We start from the raw sequence: 25856 nt of genomic DNA, 5'->3' as shown, positions 1-25856 counted from the left end.
TGCATACCGGTCACGGCACCTGAATTTAAAACGTCGGCCAGGTTCGTCTCTTTTGCTCCTCTCGCTCCTTTCTCGCTTCTCTCGCCGAACACGGGAGAAGAAAGTAACCGATACACGATCAGGTGCGCGCGCGCGTGGCCATTCTCATATTCCTTAGGAGAATAATATAGTAATCGTGTACGCGCTACTAGCAAACTCAACATCAATCATTTGCGCGTCTCGAGGAAAAATTCAAGTTCGCGCTTCAGCTCGCTTATTCATGAGGATACTATACCACCGGTCAGTGATGACTACGCTTGTTTTTGCAGTCGTATAATCATTGCAACGGAACAAAATAAGCGAGGGAGGTTATAATTTCATTGGCGTTTAACATCGTACTGCTATAATTAATTGATAAATCGATGCCATGCCGCTCACCGCGAGAAAGTCGGCATCTCAGCAGCTCGGTAGCCTTCATCGCGAGAATTTATCGTCGTCACGGCTAAACTGGATTGAGTAATTTACCATGCAATTAATTATTAATAGCGATAAATACGTACAAATCTACGATTAACCTATCTCACTACTGCGTAAAATCTTTCTGTTTTAACTTCTCATTTAACTTCTCTCCGCTGCTTTTCTTGCACTATTCCTTTCTCCTGCTCCGTCTTTTCGTATTTTTTACATTTATATATGTAATATATGAGTAGTTTCTCTTCTTCTAATCACAATTGCGTTATATATGTAATCTATATATTACAAATCAACAGCAGTTAACCAGGCAATTTAGAAAGTTTATGAAGAAAAATACGTTTTTCTAATATGAAAATTAGATAATACACAAACAATTTAAGAAAGTTGCAATACGAAGTAATTATTGAAAGAAAAAGCGCTTATAAGCTTATAATTAATTTCCAATCTTGTACGTACACTGAAAAAAAAAATTTGTTGAACTAACTAAACACATTTAGTTGTTTGGTTAATTCAACAAATTTTATTTAATTGAATTTAACCGTAGTCTGCTTAACATTGGTTGATTTGTTAAGCAGACTGCGGTTGAGTTCGATTAAATAAAATTTGTTGAATTAACCAAATCTGCAAACAACTGAATATGTTTAGCTCGTGTTGAATAAATTTTTTTTCAGTGTACATACTCGCTATATTTATAACAGTAATTTTATCTGCTTCTTCCTAATAATAATACAGCTTGTAATATCCCCTGTTTATATGAACAAAACGTTATGAAAAGCACAATTGATAATGCTCTAAATTATATTATTTTCTATCGCATCCACCAGAAAAGGTACACGAGATTCTTAACGTTCAGAACCAGCTGTTGAAGAAGTTCGTCGGAAATCGGGAAGTTGAATTGTTTAAATCAGTTACGCGCCGTGTAGACTGTGCACTAACCGGGCCTGTGAGATTGTATCGCGCAATAAAATCAAATCGAACGCCACGATTCCATCGGTTAACTTCTCTATAGCTATTTTAAGTACGTATCTCGGGAGTTTTGGCCGCAATCCGAAGGAAAATCCGGATTACGGAGCGGACGGTTGTCTCGTTCCCAGCCATTGTGAACGAAATTCCAGATCCTGAATTTATCCGATCGTAAAGACTATAGGCTACTATAGAGACACAGTACCTGGTGCACGCACCATCGCGCACAAGAGATAATCGCAATTCGCGCGACGGCTCGAGCTTTCGAAGGCGCGGTGCCGCGAACCAGCGAGCGACCCTTGACACAGTTTCCCGCGGTGTGGGGTTTCCTTTTTTTTCTCTTCGACTTAATCACACGGCGAGATCGCGAGTTCCCGCAGCTAACAATTTTCCTACAGCGCGATTTTTATCCGTCTGCGAAACGACAAGAAGCGAAAAAAAATCGCGATTAGCGATTTCTACGTACACTTCCGACTTTCTACATGATTCCGATTCGTGCCTAGTCACGTTTATAGCGACTCTGTTTAATTGGTCCCTAACGAGACGATTCTTCGATATTTTCCTGTACGCGTGCTTCACGCGCGTACGGCGAACTCGGGTAAGAGCAGAATGAAAGATGGTAATGATGCGTGCGGCTAAAGTACGCACGTAAGTCGCCGCGAATTGCAACTCGCTGCAATGCCGGTTCAAAGATCGTTGGAATCGAGCGTTAATGGAACTCTCCTCTCGCAATCTAACGCAATCTTCCGCGGTTGCTCACCGTACATCGGTGAATTTCTTCCTCTTCGTTCCTTCGTCTCGATCGTGCCGCATTCAATCGCCGACTAATCCCTCCCGATGGACATTGAACATTTTTCCTACAACTCGGTATAATGGCTCTTCGATCGCGCGCGATGCGTTACCGCGTGCGAACGCACATACATACTCGTCGATGAAACTAATTCCACCAGTGCACAATGGACGATCACCTGGCCATTATACGGGAACTCGATTATCTAGCCGTTAGAGCTCAGCAATGCATTCATCGATTTTTAATCAACCGGTGAACGACGCGAACACAGAGATCGATCAACGACGATGGAATCATTTAACCTTTAAGCACGTGCGCGTAACCGAGATTTCTATTTCCTACTTAAATGTTATCTGATTACCAGTCACCTGTGCGCGGCTTTGCATCTAACAATGTAAAGAAGAAGCGTGAGCGTGCGCGTTGAGTTGGATAACGAGTCAAGTCGGTTTCATTCTCATTGTGATTTACTGTATGTCAACGCTATATACAATATATATGATCAAATTTTAGCGCACGCTATTAGGATTAATGGGAATCGAATACGTTTTTTATGGTCTATTGTGGATTTGAAAGAGTCAACACATAACGAAAAAGAATTGAAGTAGAGGTGAGAAATGAAAGTTATTTCAGAGAGATGATTTGAAAGAGTCAACACATAACGAAAAAGAATTGAAGTAGAGGTGAGAAATGAAAGTTATTTGTGAGAGAGAGAGAGAAGTGGGCTTGAGCAACAAAACCCAACTGATAGTGTCGATAGACGTATGATAGAAGGGAAACGTTTACTTTATGTCACAGCTCGAACGTTAGCCCGTTATCTCGCAGCTCCGTGATATTCGAGGCACTATGGCGATATCGCTTTCCGTCAATGGATATACGTCGAACACCGACGTACCAGTTACCAGTGCAGATTCGCCGGGTTTACCTCTCTCATCGATATGTCGAATTTACGACAAAGAATGACATGTCACACGTTGGGAGAAGAAAATACGTTTCTACCGATAAAACTCAAAGAACTGAGCTACTTAGCTCATTGCCACCGTTTGGATTTCCTTTCTTTTTTCTCCCCTTTTCATTAATTTTCTTTTCTTTAACGTTGCCTAGTGACGTAATGTTCGAAGAAAAATCAAACGAGCGATTTGCCTTGATCCCGATAAGAAAAAACATCATTACACGCAAAAAAGAATTTCGCTGAAGTATCTAAAAATTTAATTAGAGAGACACAGATCTGAAAATAATTTCGTTGGATTATTAAAATAATTATGTAGGTCGCTCAAGCTGGTTGATGGAATGTGAAAACTTTTTGCAGCTCGTCATACTTGAGTTTCCTGCATAATTATTTTGATCCAGCAAAATTACTTTTAGATCTGTATCTAGTTAACTAATTTTTAATTTTCAAATATTTCAGTAAAATTGTTCTTCCGTGTATGAGTACATATGAAATGCAAGATATAAACAATTATCATTTCCATCAAGTGTTTTGCAGTAATCGAAATTGCAAACGACCGTAATGGTGCTTCGTCGTAATTACGGTCGGAGTTACGAGACAATATTTTTTGCTAGCTATTAGAGAGAGAGGGAGGGAGGGGAGAGAGAGAGAGAGAAAGAGAGAGAGAGAGCGCTCATCTTCTTGCGCCGTACGGCAAGTGGCAATTGCCTCCGCAGGGATGACTGATCCGCAGAGTCATTTGGACTTAGCGAATCCACAGACCCGAGCTATACTAGGGAAACTCGACATAATATTTACACATGATGTACACTTTTGTAAACGATAGTGCATTAAATAGAAGAAATAACAACATGAAATGCAACCTAGTTTAAAAAGATTAAGCATAAAAATGAACATAAAAACAAGCCTTAAATATATATGTTTGATACAGGCAGAGCAGAATAAGCTAAAGCTCGTTTTTATGATTTATTCTCCTGAAAAAGTGGCAATTACACATAAATGTTATCGTACCAAAGAGATTCTTCAAACGCGAGAAGAAAAGCTCTTAGAAAATAATGTGCACCGCATAACGTGCAATTACACATGCTGACTTTGCTCAAATTTTTTTGTTTAGAACCTGAAAAGAGAGTATATAAAAGAATCTTCTTTTTCTACCTTAGCATAACATTTACTCGCACCTCTGAGTTTTTCTAGGTAGCTGCTAATTTTAGATTACACAAAATGCAAATGTGCCACTGGCGTGTATTGCGTCAAAACGTTTTAGTAGTCTCGATGCACCCGACAGGAGTGAGAAAAAGTTGTGGCAACCGAAGCGTTGAGCTGTAATTGGTCACGACAACGTCTGTTCGTCTTTCCTTCTTCGCCTGCCTCTCTCTTTCTCATGCGGGAAGTAATCCTCTAATTTCGTGACGCATTCCGAAGCCTCAAATTGCCACATTCGAGTTATCTTATCAACGTTAGGCTATACTGTGACAGGCATTGCTCAGCACGTAACGTTAGATGTCACAGGTATAATAAATTATGCCAATATTAGCTCAGGACACTATGTGTCGTTGGAAATGGCCCCCCTCGTTTATTCATCGCATCAAGGGTATGACATCACGATTTGTTAATGTCTTGATAAACGTACGCGGCCGCGCCCATGTTTGATATCCTGCGCTGCTGCACCGTATATCCCGATCGTGCACAATGTGTGCATTAGCAATATTAAACGAGAATTTCTGCGGTACACGCTTGGAGAACAAATGTAATTTTCTGTGGTCGTGCGTGGCGCAAAATCAAGCTAGAGCCATGAAATTATTCCGTTTCGGTGCCGTGGCGCGAAAGCATCGATTATTCTATAAAGTTATTTATTTTACTTCACAATACTAATATTTTATCTGATGCTATGTATAAAACGGATTAATTACGTAGAAAAAAATCGAGCTCGCGGTGTGCAGTTACTTCCACCTTTATAGGGACAGCAAACCTGTTATGATTAATGAACAAAGTTACCGTTAATTAATATTACTACAATAACGTATTAATGATCAAAGTTACCGCTATACTTAGTGATGGAAGTCGGCGCACAATTCCGCGTACGCGCGTCATGGGAAAAGTGCAATGCTCTAAGGAGACATCAAAGATATACCCATCATAACGATAGCTCAATCATCCGGTGATTACTTCTCGATTCGTCTAGTCATCACGACAAGAAACTGTTACGTTACAGAGTTTATTCGATGTCATCCATATTTCATGGAGCAATCCAGACGTAATCGCTGGCAGAGACAGCAAACACTGGTAACGATAATATGTCGACAGACAAACAGCAATCCCGTTCGCAAAGATATTAATTTTCACAGTCAGAAACTTGATTATATAAATATTTTTCTATTCAAATGGATAAACATTGTATTGAAAAAAAAATAAAAACATTTTCCTACGTTTTTTCACGGAAAAAAGGATTGATTAGAATATTGAATCAACTAAAAAAAACTTTACTGATTCTCAGCAAATCTGCAGTAAATATACAGACCGCCAGTTTTCTTAAAGTAGCACAGTTAGTTATACAGCTGAATAAAATTAGCGATTATAGGTAATTATATTTGTTTTAATAGCATAGCAAATGTACTTTTGTAATGAAGAAAACTTGTTACATTAGCAATGTTCATTGTAGCAAAGAATTAGCTGAATTAGCATACTGATAATTACTTACAGACATTATTTCTTTGTTAAACCATCTTAATTATAGATGTTGAACTTGTCCAGCAAGCTGTAGCTTTGCTGAACCATCCAATCTAATTTTTGCCTTGAATTATTTTCAACATTTATGCGCTGTTTTATGTCGACTGTGGTCTCGATTTTTCTCCCTCTTTCGCAATTCGCACCTCAATAACGATCGTAAAATAGCATCTCAATACGTGATTCCCGATCAGCGATACTCGAAATTGCGGATCCTGGATGCGTACGTGTTTATGACACGGTGATCTAATTTCCATGCACGTCGGAAGCAAACACATGGCGGCTTATTCGCGATGCGATACAATTTTGCGCTTCCATGCGTATCACTCTCTCGCTTCGCTCACTTTTCGCCTACCTTTTGCTTCCTTTTCGCAATCGTGATTTTTCACGCCTTTACGCGCGTATCGGGATCGATCCACGCTCGGCTGACCGGTCGTCATGACTTACGCTTCAGCTCTCTCGGAGGATCGCGAACGCAAATATGCGAAAGCCACAGCGGAAACCAACGATTCGCTTACGTTCGATCGAGTGTAATAAATTCGACAGGGTAAACGTCGACTCTCGCGATCGTTATCAGCGCCGATAATGAACGCGTCCATACCGAAGCGAAGAGAAATCCTAGTAAAAGGTGGTAAATCCCCAGTGTCCCGCGAGTTTTTGTTTGCAAGTGAAATGTGTGGTGCAGAATTCGCGCGGCGATTTCGGCGCTTTCCTATTTTTTTCCAGCAACGTAGTCCTGTCAATGTCTGGTGCTCTTGTTAACACGACGCGACTAGAAAATAAACGGAATTGCAGAAACAACAAAAACGAACGCAAGCGCATAGAATCACGCGAACTTTATCTTTTCTTGTCCTATCCTGCTGAAAGAGAAAGAATCAAGGTACGTTTTGTAAAAAAAAAAATTTCTCAAGCTTGTCATATCCAACGCGAAAGATCTAGAAGGGTGTTGCAGATGCATTTCGCAAAATTAGACATATCGACACGAAATTACGAATAATAACGTGCGATTTCGTTGCCGATTTGCCGTGGGAATCGCGGGCGAATTAATTAAACGACGAATTGCACGGACACGTTCCGATTATGCGAGCCATGTTAATGCCGATCGACCGTGATAAGGATATTCAAGATATCAAGATACATACGCACGTGTACACATGAGTTCGCAGGCTGGGAATAATTATTGCCACACTGTTCCCTTTTTTCGCCTCTGCCATCCGGCGATTTCTCGCGTGCGCGTTACGGCCCAACAGCGGGAAATGCGGACTCGCGGTTTCTCCCATACCGTCGTAATTGCATTAGATTGGCCTAACAATTCAGGATACGCCGCAATTGATCTCCGCTTTATTCTACCAGCATCCCGTTTTTTCTCTCGATATTTTTCTAGCCGCTCGGTGCGACCATTTGGCGGTATCTGTTCGCGGATAGTGTTTTCTTTCGGTACGATTTAATTGTAGTGCGAGTTGCGAAATTCGTACTCGCTCGCTCGTTCGTTCGTTCATGCGGCGAAACAACCGCGGTTAAGATTTACGAGCGAAAAACGACGGCTTGTGCAAAGAGCGTGCGCCCGTTCGATTTCAGACTCTCGCCGCGACGCAGAATTGAAATGGAGAGGTGCAATTAATGGACTTCTGCGGCAGCACGCGATCGCCGTGTTTGTTACGCTCGCTCGAAACACACGACGCGTCATTCTTAATCGAATTAAGCGTGGAATATTTGTCAAGCGTCATGAAAACCGTGTCATAGCGAAATTTTATGAGCAAACGTCATTTCAGCATCCCATCGTGCGCATGAAAGGAAATTGAGTACAACAGGGAAATTAGAGATAATCAAATTTGGAAGTCAATTATCAAATCAAATAATATTTTTCGTTATATCATAAAGTTTTCTTTTTTTCATTATATCATAATTTGTTTCAATAATTTATGTGACGAAATTCTTTTCATTGGATATGACGAGCTTGAAAAATGTTCTTTTCGCCACGTTCACGCTTATGTAAAAATGGAGGAGCACATCACGTCACGTAGCCTTCAAAAAAAGAAAAAAGAGGAAACAAATCCGATCTGCATTGCAATCGTGCGGAAGTACTTTCCATGGAAAACTTTCCTCCTGCAGTGTTCGCGATATTTCACACACGTCTCTGGACCGTCCGTAGGATATCCGTTTTCTCACACGTGCCGTGAGAGGTGCGGTCGACAACGAAGAAACAACGAAGGAAAGAAAGCACGACGAACCGATCGCGAAAGTCTAACACCAAATCCGGTTTCGTCTTTTCCGCACGTAGAGACCGCGTTGTTCGCACGTAGACGTGTCCACATTTGTTCTCAGTTGCCTGTGTAACGCAAAAGAATTGCTTCCTAGTCGTTAAGATGTAATAATATTGGCTCAAGAGTTGAACATTTCATGTGAAACCGCTGGCTCGAACGTGCGTCCTTTGGTATGCACATTCGCGTTAATAATTACAACTCGAGTAAGTAATTACGCTTTAAAGTTAGAGAGAACTTTCGAACGTATTTAAAGTTAAGAAACTGTGTTATTCGTTAAGATAAAATATAGAAATAAATGCTATCTACGAGAAGTGCACCATTTAGATTTTCAACGTATAAAATTCATTCGCTTGGTCTCGTACTTAATAATTTAAGATTCTTGCACCCCGATCCCTTTTATCTTGAAACATTGGTGGAAAAGTTACGTAAAAGTTACGTTTGAAGTTTCCAAGATAAGGACGTATCGAGAAGAGCAGTCACTTTTATGAAGTAATTACCCTCGTTTTAGAGCGGAGACTGATCCTCGATCTCCCGAGAAGTTTCTTCGTATAACGAACGTTTCGTAACGCAGGGGATGAAAGAACGAACGCATATCTTCGACGAAGAATGCACCTGTGCACGATCATCTTCACGGATGCCGCGCCGGCGCGGCGCAATGGCGATCGTTAGTTCCCCGTTAACACACGCTTCGTTATCCTCATTAGCGGAAAGTACGCGCGTACAAATGCAAATTTCGCATCTCTAACGAGCTCGACGGTCCAGATAGCTTCGATTCCGTGATGTCCCGGTATTCTCATCCGCGAGTGGGTGGAAGCAATTTGGTGGAAAGCACGACGCCGCCAGATGCTCGTAAGCACCGTCGAAATCTTCACGCCGATAAAATATCTGTGAGCACGCTGGATCGGTGAATGCACTGAATTCGGGAAACGAGAATGAATGAAATCCGTCGCTTCCTGAGAAGAAGAATCGGCTACGCTCGAATAGTCACGTCCATCTTTGAAAGTACATTGTTATTCGGAATTTTAATTTAGCGTAATGAAAAACGTGCGGATTAGAATAAAGCGGGGTACTTTGAATAAATTAACAGAAATTTTCAAATTGTATAAAAGATTGTCTTTACATAGTGTATTCACTCAAGCATATATATAATACACTCAAAATTTTGAGACATGAAACAATCTGCTCACTTATGCAAGCACAGAAGAGGCATGGTGGCCGAGAGATAAAGGATTTGAACGCCACATATGTCATAGTTGGATAGAACGTCTTTGTGCGAATTGCTTTCGCACCCGGTCTCTGAATAGGGAGATCGGAGTCGTTGTCATCAGGATTTCCTTTCCTATCGTGAACGGATGTTGTACGTAATCCGTACACAGCACACGCAGTTTTTCCTCCTTAAGGTCTAAGACACTTGGAATTTAACCACGACCGAGTGTCTCGCGGAAACGATTGCATGCTCTCATTTTCGAAACTCGTTTCTTCCGTTCGCGACGACACGCGACGTGCCGTTTTCTTCGTTCTCTCAACCCGACTCGAGCCAGACAATTAAAGTATAATGCATGTGATTACGAGAACACAGATTTGCACGTAAAATTTGATGTGTTCTTGGATGTTTTGCGTAATAAATTATGTGAAAATTTTTTGACGCGCATCACTAAGTTATTTTTCATTATCGGAAAAATAGATCGATAATTCGTTGTAGGCATTAATTATCAATATGCTCATTGCATATTTTCGTGTATGAAACATAGTTGTCGCGTTTGTACGTGATATCGCAATATTCGTGGTATTTATTAATGTATGAATTTGGCTGTCGATTAAAGCATTCATTAATTGCCGCTATAAATCATAATATTTATTATATTCTACCACGTGTGTTTATGTTCTGTTACGTGTTATAATTGAATCGTCCTAATTAGTCTAATTATTACGTGCAGTAATTCTTCGATAAATTCATTTTAAATCACTTCATATTATATGTTAATGAACTGCATTAATGAGAAAACATCAAAATAATAACAAATCAAAAATAATCCATCGAAAATGTAAATCTTTGATTGAAATTGCAGCTTTTAACAAATAAATTATGACATTGCTCCAAAATTGTAAATAATCACTTAATGTGCTAACAATGTATGTACATAAATATTATAGCTTTTAACCTTTTCTAATTTTTTTTTAATCCAGAGTTTTATAAGAAATTTACAAATTTCTCTTGCTTTTTTTGTAGTAGCAGCAGCATTTTAAAATATGTAACAGCGTTCATGTTACACAATGCCATACAAAAATCTGGAATTTTTCTATTTCATTTTTGAAAATTATTATTTGTCTAAGAGAGCGCCGTATTTGTGTTGTCGAGAAAAATTAAATTACAAAGTTGGTACGAATATTGGATAAAGTATGTTAAGCACAAAGAACGCTTGCTACAATTAAATTGTGATGGAAAATGTCAGTCACTTGCTACAATTAAAGTGTAATAAAAAATAAAAATAATTCTGTTAATACTCACGATTGGAAACGGGTAATCACGATGCTTAAATTCTGCCTCTGGAGTTCAGCGTTTCTTGGAGATTCCTCAAACTCAGTAGTGACGCATAATAATAACTCGCACTCGTAGGTACAGAGGGGAAAAAGAAAGAGCGATCCGAATGCACCGCTACGAAGGTAAGCACCCCCCTCGGTCCACCCTCCACGATTCGCAAGTTCGCACCGTAACGAGATGCGCGCACCTCGAAACCTCGCTGAATGGGACGTATCTCGGAGCTGATGCTCGTGCGCAAGGTAGAGGATAAACACTCCGACACAGGTGGACTCCCCTCCTTCTCTCCGGCGAGATGGAGAACGGCGACGAACCGTCGGTCTCGAAGGGTGGCGGTCGACTGAGGCGCCTCGTCGTGCATAACGTGCATTCGCTCGGTGCACCTCCCGCGCTCGCTGCTACGGCCGATCGCCGTGCGATCTGCGGACACACGCGTGCCTGCGTGACCCGCGTGCGTGTATAGCTGTACACATACGGCGAGGGAGTACACAGACCTCGTCGGAGAACGGCGGACGCACTCCCACAATTACTGTTCCACGTCGCAGTGCCCGACGTTCGCGAATCTCTCAGCTACTCTTATACACCACGACGGTCCGTCGTTTGTGTTGTTCGGAATGTTCCGAACGAACGTCGGGAAGCTTTTACTTTGTACTTGTTTCTGCGGTTCAGTCGCGATTAAACACGTGTTACTATAGTTACAACTCTCATCCTCTGTTCCCTCCGGCGACAAGTCGAATTTAGGACGAATCCGCCGCTTTGTCTAAGCACGATCCAGCTGCTTTGTCTAAGCGAGCTTTGTTACTTAGTCCCGAAGGAATTTGTCTTCTATTGTTCATGTATTGTGACGTAATGCGATAAAGGGATATTTTTAGACTACTTTGACATTCTATAACTGTCTATGCGCATTGTATTTATTATATCTTGAATAGTCGGGAATATACATTTGAAATTGGGGTCAATGTGTCCGCATTGTGACTGTAAAATGCAAAATACACGTTGCAGAAAACGTGATATATTAAGAGGTACTTGTTTTATAAATTGTTCTTTTTTTTTATCACTGATTTATATATTTCTTCATGTAAGTGAATAAAAGTTCTTTTAAAGAAAGAAACTCTTTTATATAAAGAAGCATTTTTAGCACGATTTGACTTCCCGGGCGAGTTCCGTCGCATGCGAGCTCTGAAAACATCTTTTCTCTTCTTTCTCTTATACCGCACAGTGAAACGCACAGTAAAAAGCCATGAATAGAACTAATAAAAGCCATTTCCGCGGCGATTCTTGTTATTAAATGAAATAATTATTGAACAAAAAGAGAGAACGGAAGACATTAACAACAAAATCGTGTGACCGCTTATTCATGTATATACAAGATGCTCTAGAAATTGTTTTTTGTGAATAAATTCGTGGAACAAATAGTCAAATAAATAGCAGTTGTTTTTACACATTAACAAGTAAATTGTTTTTTTAAATTCAATTATAATTAAGCTTTAAACAATGATGAGGATAGATCCTTACATTTTTAAACATTAATTTTATTTTATGTTTGGACAACCATTTTTTATACACATGAAATTGGAGGAAAAAGCTCTGCCATATCAAACGATTTATCTTGTAATTTAGAACATGGAGATCTCGAATGTCTATTCCACAGTCGGTGTCGAAAGTGATGGAAACATTTCGGTTTTGCAAAACATTACTTTTGGTAAGCGTCGTTACCTTTACGTTTCAAATGCGAAACTATCCATCATGAAATTTAACGATTTGTTGCTGCTTTTTTATTGGAAAACGTATCACGGAAGGTTTACAATTTTTATACGAAATCGCATGTGCATATATGCGCTCATAATTATGAATAAGAGAAAAACGAGATGAGTGTGTGTGTGTGTGCGTGTGTGTGTGTGTGCGCGCGCGCGTGTGTGGAAAATTAAAATACATAGAATTCGACAGCATTTTGTTTTTTATGAGATTAACGTTTTAATTAGTAAAATGATACGAGTGGATCTCGCATAAATTTAGGCGACAAATCTTCAGTCCCTTCTGGAAGATTTCGCTTTCGATCGTAAATCTATTCGAAAATTTACGATACTGTGCACACCCGTCGAATAGCATCGTTTGATTCTCTCCCATCGATAAATCACAGTTATCCATGTGTATTGCGAATTCGATGCGCTGTTAAGCGGTCCCGTATTTTAGGCATTAAGCGATTCAAGATTTGTGGAATACGAAGCGAAGGGATTTGCAAGGTAGAGGATTCATTCTCGCGATGGAAAATGAGACAAATCGTAATTGCGAATGTACTATTAAATACGCTACTGTCATATATTTTATTAATCCACCGTGAATTAAAAAACATTATGATAAATGAGTGATTTTATGATATTAAATTTATCTCTTATTTTGTTACTAATTTTTATTCTCTTCATTATCAATTTTATACGACATATAATATTGAAAATTTAAGTATGCAGCAAAAATAATATTTTTATCTAGCCAGGTCATATATATATACAGAATTGTTAAACAATATTTCTTAACCGGTTATTCATTGATCACGATATTGGTTGTCAATTATGACATAGGAAAGTATAATCACGAATCATTTATCAACGTCACAGCAATCATAAAATGCAACTCTGCACGTCACGAATAGCGAATAATTCGCGAATATCCGCTTCTTTCAACCCTTTCGTCGCCGCATGTTTTTATATTTCTGACTGTGCGCGAGCCGGATATTTGGCAACAATAACGCCTTTAATTATTACACGCAATTAAAATCGTTTCTGCGCGCATTTGTTATACACAATCCGGTACCTAATGTCGCACGTTAACAACAAACAATGAAAAAATGCAAGATCATCTAAATTAAAATTGCCTAATTGTATATTGATGAATCCAAGATTTATTTTCATATATTATTCTATACAAAAAAGAGATGCTATATTCTCTATCATTAGGAACGAAAATCGTCTCTTAGATTTTCTTTACATTGCAAAAAAACATTTAATAATTTAAATATGTATAAATTCCCGAAATTATTATTTAAATTTCTCTTCTTATATACTATCATGTTAACTGTTCTCTTATGCATGAAAAATGTATGGCTACAGCATTCTCTAACGGATGCGAAATGACAGAATTAGCAAGTATAATGAATGAAATTTTCTAATTGCAGATAGAAAGAGCGCAAGGAAGAAATTGTGGCGAAAAGGTAATAAAAGCTAGTGCAAGAAAGACGTAAATGCAACCAATGTGCAACGCAGTAGTAAAAATATATGCAGAAAATGCAATATTTCTTCAGAACCGGTTTTGCACAGAGGTGTTAGATTTCCAATGTCAGTATAACTAAACTTTTGTGACATCTGGATTCAACGCAGTAGATTAACATATCACATCAACATATTTAAATGCAAAAAATGTATAATAAATTTAAATTAGATTTATACACATAACATTGTTAACAATTTTGAAATCTATAATTATCTGGATCTGAAACAGGCACAAAATTTACAGAGAAAGAGATAAAAGAAAGAAATTCTTCATCAAAAGCAACAAAACAAAATGTAAAATATATAAAATTAAATATCAGTTGTCATAAAATAAATTTTTTTTAAAAACATGAATTTTTTCTATAATAATAAATATTATTTTTTTCTTATATAATAAAATATCTGTATTTGGAACGTACAGATAAGAAGGATTATGACATAATTTTTCAGTCAGTTCTGCGATCATTGTGCGAGCAGTAGAAGAAACCGCTCGTTGTTTCTATATCACTAATGCGCGTCAAGGAAAATTCGCTTCTTTGCGGACGCATCGTAATTTCTGATATTTCTCGCTTAATCTGGCATAGTTATAACATGCGCGGCGGATGCACAACTGAAGGATGAGATATATTTTATCGTGCAAGTCTGAAATGGCTGTAATAACACCGTAAACGCCATGAAAGCAACGCGCAACAACTCAATATATTTTCATCAAGTTCATCTTCTGTACTTGCCTCCTATCGCTCTCATGTGCGAAATTATTATGGTGCTACACAATTAAGAGTTTAGATTTGTTCAAGTCTTTTGTCGGTTTTCGCAACCCGTCGAGTTGTATCGCCATACATCTACTTCGTTTAGCCAGTCAAACGATTCATGAAGGACAAAGTTACGTTCACCTACCGATAAGTAATGGTTTGTAGCCACGTCAGTGTTAATTGCGTTTAGGGTTTGCGTATATAAGCGATTCGGTAGGTAAATCCCTCGGGGTTTTACTAATTGGAGTCAAACCATGTATGAGCATTAGCGGCCAGCGTTTCTCATCTGTGGTATACGAAGGAAATCAATCAAGCGACATGCATCTAAATTGGCCTGTCGTAATTAATATTGCGTTAAGATTATATGAGATTTTCTCTATTTTCATACAACTTTCGCTTTAACGTCTTAACGAAATAATATGCGGTAATAAACTTCAAAAAGGAAGATTATCTTGAGAGCTTTAGAAATAAGATATCGTTAATCGAAAATGACTTTGTTTCGCCGTATGTAATAATCCCACAGGGATGATCTATATGGACTTTCAAGTGCAATATATTACTCACGTATATTACGTTACGTATATATCCATACGTTCTGTGAGCGATAGTGTAATAAACATTTAAGGAAAAGCAAGATACAATCTAGTAAATATAATGACAAGCATAAAATAAAAATAACAAAATTCATAAGTATGATGAAATATGATAGCGAATGCTAAAGCTTATTCTTTTATTTATTATATATATATATATATCTATTAATTAGAAAAAATTTACCGTAATAAAAGAATCGACTTGCGTTCGTTTCAATACCGTGAAGATGCTTTTATGAAGATTGGAGATATTATGAATGAATGACAAAAAAAAGTAGCTTTAGGGGCACTTTCTTTCATTGATGACGAGAAGCAAAAGGAAATGAGCAAATTTGAAGCGGGTGAGTGATCGAGGAAGTAAACGGGGAAATCTGCCTCCCAACGGGTACTACGAGTACTGCTTTCTCAGCCGTAATATTGGAAGTTTACGAGGTTTGCCGTAATCGAATCTCGTTGTACAGCCACAGAAAGCCTTTAGCAATCTGCTAATAGAGGGCCGATGCGACGTCGACGACATGTCACGGAAATGTGAGTCTTACCAGAAATGACGCGCGATATACTATACGAGTAGTTTGACGACGTTTTAAACAAACGAGGTTTCGCACTCTCAATAGGAGAAAATTAATTTGAGTCAAGAAAAAGTTTATCTGCAATGTTACGATTTTTATCACTAAAATTGAAGAAAAAAATAAAATATTTCTTCGATTTTAATTCTGTCATGATTAAATTACGGTTATCTGAGCGGCAAGAAATCAAAAAATTCTAAAATTTACCGTTCTAATTATATCATAATCATAACATACTTGCTACGATTGCACAGTTAAAATCGAAACTGATACTTAAGTCGCAATTTAACCAAGTATTTATACTTATAGTTAAGTTTCGAAGTATTATATAAGCAGATAATGAGCGGAACGCACGATGATTACATTACTCTCGCCTTGTGTCGGTTAATTACTTTATATGCATATCAAGGAACTAATTAACCGTTCCGAATAAACTTTCGTTTACGATCAATTTCCGCCGCGAAGTGCAATGAACGGTCGAAATATAATACAAAAATAAAATAAAATAAAAATAAATATACGTAAATATCAATATATCAAGAAATATATCAGAAATACATTCTACTAGAAAAAAAACAGGTTATAAATATATATCTTATCTCATATATTAATATTTTAGCGATTTTTTTATATGTAATTAATATGCATGAACCAATATTCTGCAGGTAAGATACGTGTTAAAATAAGTTTATTTTAATGTAATAATTATTCGTACAAATGAAAAGAGTTAATCTTGCAAGAATTAACAAATTAAAAAGCAACGAAATTATTAGAATTGCGCCGAATTTAATTCATTAAGGTCGCCGCGGTCGCCGAAAGTTTCGTTGGAAAAGAGCTTACTCCACCGCTTTTTCTACATAATATTAATAGAAAATTATATGCGAGGAACCTGTTACAAATATATTATGCATTATGTAAAAGTCAAGGGATGAAAGTTATAACGATATCCATGTATATGAATTTATAAACAATATACACAGAAATCGTGTGAGAAATGTTCATCATAGTAATTACATGGCGAAATAAACAGCGTTAAGCGCCGTTGAAATGAATAAAGTATTTTTGACATATTTGGTAACAATTTGTACAAAGACAGCAGCACAAGCAAAGTATAGTCTTAAAATTTTTTTTATTATAGTCAGTTACTTCAAAATAATATTTTAGTTTTATAGTTAATAAGTAATATAAATAATACCACGCATCAAGTTAATAATTATATACATAGATTCTATATATTAATATTATTTGCATCTATTAGTTTTATAATTTCCTATATTTAGATGGTAATTGAAGATTTATATTACATTATCCAGACGGAACAATTTTCTATTGTATAACATCATGTGAGCTGGTCATAAAAAATACAGCGTTGCGTAAATTGTTGTTCATTAAAGACAAGAGAATCCTAATTTTATGTTTTTATAACTTTATTTAATTTTTTACAGTTTTTTTAAATAGAAAAATACATACATTTTTCTTCAGCCACTAGAAACGTATAACGAAAGACAAGACAAGATTAAGACAGCATCGCAGAATGGTCTTTATGCAATTTCGTTGCGTAGCCAGCGGTCTAAGACTTTACAGTTAGATCTACACTTTATCATAATGCGAAGAAGTGTTGCGAACGTTGAGAGGGACATAGAACCTTGAGAATTTCCTCGCTCATTGTGATTCGCGAAAGAAATAAGGTCTCGTATATGCACTCTTCCTGGCATATCAGAACAGAATTTCTCACACTGCTGCAGTCCAGTTTTGCATAATGCATCTTCTGAAGAAAAGTTCTTAGATGTCTTACATTAAATCGCAAAAGCAAGAAAATGTCCATTCGATTTTTCAGGAAATTCATACCATCTTGTACACATCGTCATTGTACAATTGCTGTATTAAATTCGAATTTTGAATTAAAATTTTTTACCTATAAATTTATTACATATTTCTGTGAAACAGATATATTTGATAAATATCAGTCTAAATATACATTTGATGCGTTAACAAAATATTTATATGAAAATCTAGTTATATTATTATAAATAACACGTTTAATACAATTCTTTCAGTTTTCTTTGTAGCATTCAATGTAACATTTAATATGAATTATAAAATAATGTTTAGCTGAAAAACAGCTTAATAGCTGCAAGAACATAAATATATGTTATAATAACTTTATGTAAACAGATTTTTTTAAATAGTATAATATAACGAAGTACAAGATTAAATAATCATAAATATAATCTATAAAAACAATGAATTGTCTATAATAACGTAATAAATTTTAAAGCTATTATTATGATACTTGATACTTGATACCAAATTCAGCGAATATATTACACAGATCTGCATTCATGACAAATTTCAAATTTGAAAATTCTATTAAAAATTTGACAGAAGTCGGAAATAGCGCATCTACGTTTGACAGCTTCATTAATTGTTTCTGGAAAAAAATGTTTTACTTTTAATTTACGATCCAAAACGCGAGGCTCGAGCTGGCTGCGAAATTTGTCGTTGCTAACTCCATGACATTATCCATGTAAGCGTAACGCAATTTCATTTACTGCATCCGGTAACGTCGTTGTAAACATACTGCGGGCGCCTTGAAGCGCGAATAGATGAGAGAAATTCAGTAAAGCAATAGAACTGCCTAAGTGTTCTTTAATTAATTGAATGCGTATCCGTTCAGAGTGTATACATATAACACATCGGTGCCAATCTGTAAAAGTACTACGATTATCGACGTGCGATTAAGTAAATCACGCCTTTGAAGCATACTAAACACTGTAATTTTCAAATAAAAAGAAATTGTATTATACAATATAGAGGAAATTTAAGAAAATATAAACGTGTTCTCTATACGTTAATAAAGAAGAATAAAACTCTTTGATTTAATTAACGTTAATGGGAATAATTATAATATAAAATATATTATAAAACCGGAAAATTTTGAATAAATAAATTTAATAATCTTTGTGAAAGTATTGAAACGATATCTACAGTTACACATCGTTGAAAAATATTGCGGTATCACAGTTTCTTTACTGTCGTAACTGTCTGGATTACACTTATAATTTGAATTTCTTATAAATATTAAAAATAATTAACATAATATTAAAAATAATAAACAAGTTAAAAACTTGAAGAAGAATTTTATAGTTTATTCTTAGGAATATGCGCTTTTCGTATTTGCTTGATACATAACGCTTGACTTGATGAAATTTATTAGGTAAATGTATTTACATTAGCCCCTAAACATAGATTCTTGCTTGAACATTTTTAGTTTTAAGATATTTTTTAGTTTTAAGACATGATACAATGCTACTACAACGCTTCAAGTTCGAAAATTAATAAAAACTAGTAAAAATGTTAAAATTAATAGTCACCCACGAAAGTATAAGCCATGTTAAAGTTATCGTATTAACTGATATCACATTAGCATTATTGCACTTATCTTCATAGCATTGTCTTGTAATATTACATGTACTATCAGGGCACGTATAACTGGAAAGAACGCATTTACGTTCAGTGGCTATAGTGGTGTTATGGTAATCTAGAAAAAAAAACATCATTTATTACTAGGAATTATTATTTTTTATTGCCATGCAAAAGAAATATACGTAATGTATAAAATATCGAAACATATAATACTTACAATGTTTAATTATAGCACAACTCCATTCTTCTGCATATGTATTTTGTTGAATGTAAGGAAGAATGCTTCTTCGTAGTCTACTATGGCGACGGTTCATTACTACTAAAAAAGTAAAATTTTAGTAAATATTGTATAAATGTATATAACACGTATTTTCTAAAATTTGTCATAAAAAAATTGAAAGTAAGTATAAAAAAAAATTATTATTCTATAATAGAAGAATTTGATTCAAGGAATAGAAGTTAATAAAGAATAAATTAAATTTATTAATTAATATTAAAAAAAAATTTTTAATTAAAATTTACATTTAATTATACTAACATATTGTATTAACATTAAAACTAACAAAATGTTAAAATGATTGGTATTTAAATAGAAATGGTCATTTCTTATGAGAAATACAATATAATTAAAACTTAATACGACACATAATTATATATTAAATTTTAAAAAGGTTTTTTGTATTCTAAACTTTTTATTCTAATCTTTAATAAATATTAATGAATAATTATATTTTTACTTTACAAATTCAGATATCTTAAAATTAATTTTTTAAATATACTTAATTTAAAAAAGTATTAATTTCATAAGAGAGAAACAGAAAAAAACGAGAAACAAAACGCATTAATTTTTCCTTACAGTCATCCTGATCTGTCGGAATGCTGTTTGTTAGCGTGGTTGGTGGCGTGCAGCCCGTCAGCCGGGATGGCAGGGTGCTGCCCGTCGTTATTGATGTCGGGGTGCTGCCCGTCGTTGTTGGTGTCGGGGTGCTGCCCGTCGTTGTTGGTGTCGGGGGGCTGCCCGTCGCTGTTGGTGGCGGGGTGCGGCCCGTCGCTGTTGGTGGCGGGGTGCGGCCCGTCGCTGTTGGTGGCGGGGTGCGGCCCGTCGCTGTTGGTGGCGGGGTGCGGCCCGTCGCTGTTGGTGGCGGGGTGCGGCCCGTCGCTGTTGGTGGCGGGGTGCGGCCCGTCGCTGTTGGTGGCGGGGTGCGGCCCGTCGCTGTTGGTGGCGGGGTGCGGCCCGTCGCTGTTGGTGGCGGGGTGCGGCCCGTCGCTGTTGGTGGCGGGGTGCGGCCCGTCGCTGTTGGTGGCGGGGTGCGGCCCGTCGCTGTTGGTGGCGGGGTGCGGCCCGTCGCTGTTGGTGGCGGGGTGCGGCCCGTCGCTGTTGGTGGCGGGGTGCGGCCCGTCGCTGTTGGTGGCGGGGTGCGGCCCGTCGCTGTTGGTGGCGGGGTGCGGCCCGTCGCTGTTGGTGGCGGGGTGCGGCCCGTCGCTGTTGGTGGCGGGGTGCGGCCCGTCGCTGTTGGTGGCGGGGTGCGGCCCGTCGCTGTTGGTGGCGGGGTGCGGCCCGTCGCTGTTGGTGGCGGGGTGCGGCCCGTCGCTGTTGGTGGCGGGGTGCGGCCCGTCGCTGTTGGTGGCGGGGTGCGGCCCGTCGCTGTTGGTGGCGGGGTGCGGCCCGTCGCTGTTGGTGGCGGGGTGCGGCCCGTCGCTGTTGGTGGCGGGGTGCGGCCCGTCGCTGTTGGTGGCGGGGTGCGGCCCGTCGCTGTTGGTGGCGGGGTGCGGCCCGTCGCTGTTGGTGGCGGGGTGCGGCCCGTCGCTGTTGGTGGCGGGGTGCGGCCCGTCGCTGTTGGTGGCGGGGTGCGGCCCGTCGCTGTTGGTGGCGGGGTGCGGCCCGTCGCTGTTGGTGGCGGGGTGCGGCCCGTCGCTGTTGGTGGCGGGGTGCGGCCCGTCGCTGTTGGTGGCGGGGTGCGGCCCGTCGCTGTTGGTGGCGGGGTGCGGCCCGTCGCTGTTGGTGGCGGGGTGCGGCCCGTCGCTGTTGGTGGCGGGGTGCGGCCCGTCGCTGTTGGTGGCGGGGTGCGGCCCGTCGCTGTTGGTGGCGGGGTGCGGCCCGTCGCTGTTGGTGGCGGGGTGCTGCCCGTCCCTGTTGGTGTCGGGGTGCTGCCCGTCGTTGTTGGTGTCGGGGTGCTGCCCGTCGTTGTTGGAGTCGGAGTACTGCCCGTCGTTGTTGTAGTCTTTGATGTAGTAATCGTAGTAGGTGGCGTTGTTGGTAATGTACATTCCATAATCATTTCATCTGACAGTCGACCCTTTGCACAGTTCCCGTTTTCTAGCGAGATGCATTGATAACATTTCAATGCACTTCCTTTAAAAGAACAAGTTAACGAAAATACTTTTATATGAATCATGTCATACAGTTTTTATTGATTGTCAAGGTTTTATTATTATTATTCTTAAGTATAAAGTACACTGTTAGAAATTTCTCAATGAATTTTAATTAACATGTAAAGGAAGCATGTGGTTATGCACGAAATTAAATGTAATGAATGATGTAAATAAAAACTAAATTACAGTAGTCTTAAATGTGATGAACGTGTGTATTGAAATTAATGAACACGTTATTATAGAAATTAATTTACACGTTAATGAAAAGTACGAGATCTGTAACTGAAAAGTAATTTACATTAATGACATGTAAGAAATGTAAACGTACTAAACGTTAAGCGTTAATAGTATTAGGCTTAATTAAAATATTATTAATATTCATAAATGTGACAGTACATTAAATTTCATTAATATGTACATTAATAGTTATTTCAATTACGATTAATTAAATGTCATTTATATCCGTAAATGAAAAGTATATTAAATTACACTTAATTTTTCACTTACTGTAAACTTAAATCTCATTACATGTGCATTAATAGTCCTTTCAGTTACAGAGAAATTAAACTTCATTCACCAATGTACATTAAAAGTTAATGAAATTTAAGAATATTTCTAACAGTGTAACAGTATCAAATATAATGAAATATGAAAAAAATGAAAGCATTTATTGTCAAATTTCTTAAGATGCATCTAGAATAAACACAAGCGAATAAATACAAATAAAGCATTAGAGACTATATAGGAGACTAATTAGCACAAGAGGTATGTTGGCGTTGCGTTTTGTTAATGTATTTATGGCGAAAGAAGCAAAATTACTACAATTTCCTTTATATAACATTAGGTATTCTTCCCCAAGTTTCGTTCAAATCAGGAAGTACTACAATAAAAAAAAAAAATATGATTCATGAAGAGACAAATAAATTTTCAATTGTGTGTGTTTCATAATTTTATATTAATATTCTTCAGCTTGGAAAAATAAATTTAATAATTGCATTATTAATTAAAAGAAAAATATTTGTTATTATACGACATGTTATTGTAATGATCATAATTTATTATAATAAAATGATATTTTTTTAAATCTTTTTATTTAAATTCTTTGTTGAGTACAACGTTAATAATATAATCAAATCTTCGAAAATTTATTTCGTACCTGAGTATAGAATAGTGGATGCAACTAAACTGATGATTACAAAAGGGCGAACTTGTTTTGCCATCTTTGACGTGTTGTTAGATACGTCGAATCAGTAACTGTCGTGACACTTCGAGAAATCTGTACCTTACAACGTTATCATCAATTTTCACTACACTGGCACTGGCTGCGATAAACTTGGATTATCGCAAGCATGAACCTCTCTCAATGCTGTTAATTTCAATTAAGATGTAAAAAAATGAATTATCAGATAATCATCATATCTTTATTACAGTTATAATTTCTATCGCAAGTAAAAATAAGAAACATACAATAAAATTACAAATAAATTACTTTCTCTTGACTAGAAAATTTTATTAAAAATTAATAAAAATAGTTAACAAAAATAATTTTCTTGTAGGCATATAGTATTAGTTTTGCAGTAACAAAATATATTAATAATTATATAATTGGTTTTTATTTTGAATAATTATTACAAGTAATTGTAAGATAAAGCAGATTTTATTTGTGACTATGTCACAATTGTATGCTGATATTTTTAAAACAAACGTGACTTTAAATTTCATTAATCATATTATACTACATATCAGAATTTCTTACGAATTTATTTTGTTCTGACTTTACAAGATTTCTGTTAATAGAATTGATTGTCATACAAAAAGTAAAAAATATCAGATCAGCAATAGTTTGCGTGAAATAATTTTTCTTGTTTGCTAATGTGTGTGTGTTTTTTAATACCTATATTTAGTGACTAATTAATACTTTTTCTAACAAATTTATTAGGATTATTAGAATTATCAGGATTAATATATTGAAAACTATTTTGGCATTAGATAGAATTATTCTGATAAAACGTATTTAAAATTATAATTATTAAATACTTTCGCTTATCCAATTTAACAGTTCTTCGTCAATAATTAGAGAACATCTAATAATAAAGATAAAGATTTCTAATAGTGAAGATAAAGAACATTAATAAAAGATAAAGGTTAATAACAAAGATAGTGAATAATAAAAATAAAGATTTTTAATAATAAAGATAAAGGATATCTAGTACAGAAGAAAAAAATAATATCTAATAACTTTTGTGCTTATTTATATAAATAGTATGATATTAAATTTGACGATACATTCTTAGCAACCGTTTTCATGGACGACTAAGCGTGACGTCGCTCGACTAGCGCACGGAGAAACATTTTAAATTCAGTTACGAATTATAGTTAACATTGCAAAGAGTACATGTTACCGTAACATCCACATTTTTTGTGCATTCAAGCGAGAAAGCTACGAGACCGTTAGGTCAACGCAAGTAGCGCTATATGTCATTTTCATCGCCTCTTGGTACCTCAATTATAATAAAAATCATAGACTATACTAATCGAACAACAAGATATATAGTTGATATGAATATCATTGATCGATACAAGATATGAAGTTTTATATTTGCTATATCTTGACACAAATATAATAAATAGAGGTAATAAATTAAGTTTTTTATTTTTAAATAAAGTTTCTGCAAAGAAACCGACAGAATTTCCTTCCAATTTCCTCTCACGTACTGTATAAGCTTCTCGAAAATGGAGCTTAAAGAAAAATCATTTAAAAGTATTATTACGCGAGCTGGTGAATGCTTGATTTATCTTTTTGTCCTCCACGGCTTTTCTTTGCGCTACCGTGGAATCTTTCCCATTTAGGACCTTTCAATTTCATTTATACGTCTATGTCTATTAATCCATTAAAAGCATCCGTACATTCAACTTTTCTTAATGAAACAATCGACTTTCGTGATTGTCCAAACGATTTGCGAGAAAATTCTTTTAAATATAAATCTATCATTAATTTTGAGATTTATCGGATTTGAAGTGACTAATATAGAGAATTGATTTATAAATTATCATTTATCGTTTATCGTTGAGACAGAGATATCAATTGATATCGCTAATAATTATTTATATAAACTCGCAACGACCGATACTATATTATCTGTGGAAATATCAACCTCTTTTTGCACAGAGTATAAAACTTATAAAATTGTAAGAATTTATTACAAGGAAGTAATTTTCTGTTAGGTATATGGAATCTTTACGTCTCTCTCCTTGCGTATCTAAACATGAAAAGTTACATCATTATTTCGGTCAACGAATAGTCGATGGACAATTGTTAATATGCTGTATGATGTAGCGTAATATTGGATTAAAGTAAAAATGTCAGAATTTAAAAATAAAGAATCCATTATTTTTAATAATTCATGTATATAACAATGTGTATATATAATGTTATATATTGTTATATACATATTAAAAATAAAAATTTGTTACTTTTAAAATTATAATTTATTTAAATCATTTTTTATTCGAATTTATATACTGTTCTCAAAGTCTTTTTAAGTCATAAATTATACTTTGTTTCTAAATGTTCGTGTTTTTGAAACATTGATGATGTCCGGTTGAATAGCCTGAAGTTCTGCAGATCGTCTCTCCGATACGGAAATTTACTGAACCATCATTGAACTACGCGCTCATTAACGCCATTCTTTTCAAACACGATATTTCGCATAGCCTGAACAGCAGAATGCCTTACTTTAAATTATTACATGGTTGCCTAATATCTGATATCTATTCTAGAATGTTTCATTTTAGAATGTACTTATCAGTTAGATAATACACGATCTTTGATTTATATGTATATTAATTTTAACTTAGAATACAGATAAAGAAATATACAATGTATATACATATATGTATGTATATTTGATTTATAATTTAATGCTGTTACGAGCAATTTTTTTCACAAATAATATAATCCGACATTTTAGCTGCATCAACTAATATTTTGGATTTTGGATTTTTGGTATGTAAATTCCAGCACCCAAAAAAGTATCGGAGATAATAATTATTTCGAAATTACCTCAAACGCGATACGAGAAACGGTAAAACCAGGGAATGATTATGTCGTGAAAGGGGAGAACCCTGTGGGTGTTCGCTAGAGCATGAAGGTATTCGCTTCCCACGCTTAAGCAGTGGAATAACAACGATGCTCACGGAT

The 25856-nt window shown here is 36.7% G+C and overlaps 2 protein-coding genes across 3 annotated transcripts in view; both read right to left on the bottom strand.

The window, feature by feature from the left end:
• The window catches only part of MESR3 (misexpression suppressor of ras 3), a 44541-nt gene extending 33534 nt beyond the window's left edge, over positions 1 to 11007 (bottom strand). The window contains exon 1 of the mRNA XM_018511287.1: positions 10650 to 11007. The gene's annotated coding sequence lies outside the window, so the exon portion shown is untranslated. The remainder of the gene's footprint in view (positions 1 to 10649) is intronic.
• An 8019-nt stretch (positions 11008 to 19026) lies between these two features.
• Positions 19027 to 22962, bottom strand: LOC108763550 (mucin-2). 2 transcript variants are annotated; one of them, XM_018511289.1, is made up of 4 exons: positions 22812 to 22962; positions 20139 to 21635; positions 19500 to 19601; positions 19027 to 19397 (listed from the first exon to the last, which is right to left on the bottom strand). In XM_018511289.1, the coding sequence occupies exons 1-4, from the start codon at positions 22873 to 22875 to the stop codon at positions 19192 to 19194; spliced, it is 1869 nt and encodes a 622-aa protein (XP_018366791.1). In that variant the 5' UTR covers positions 22876 to 22962; the 3' UTR covers positions 19027 to 19191. The 2 variants fall into 2 exon arrangements, with proteins under 2 accessions (XP_018366791.1, XP_018366793.1); XM_018511291.1 differs by having other exon boundaries at positions 19500 to 19598.
• Between the last annotated feature and the right edge of the window lie 2894 nt (positions 22963 to 25856).

The sequence above is a fragment of the Trachymyrmex cornetzi genome, unplaced genomic scaffold, assembly GCF_001594075.2.
Source record: "Trachymyrmex cornetzi isolate Tcor2-1 unplaced genomic scaffold, Tcor1.1 scaffold367, whole genome shotgun sequence".
Lineage (NCBI taxonomy): Eukaryota > Metazoa > Arthropoda > Insecta > Hymenoptera > Formicidae > Trachymyrmex > Trachymyrmex cornetzi.
The sequence above is the reverse complement of the archived record's forward strand: the minus strand, read 5'-3'. Positions and strand labels throughout refer to the sequence as shown.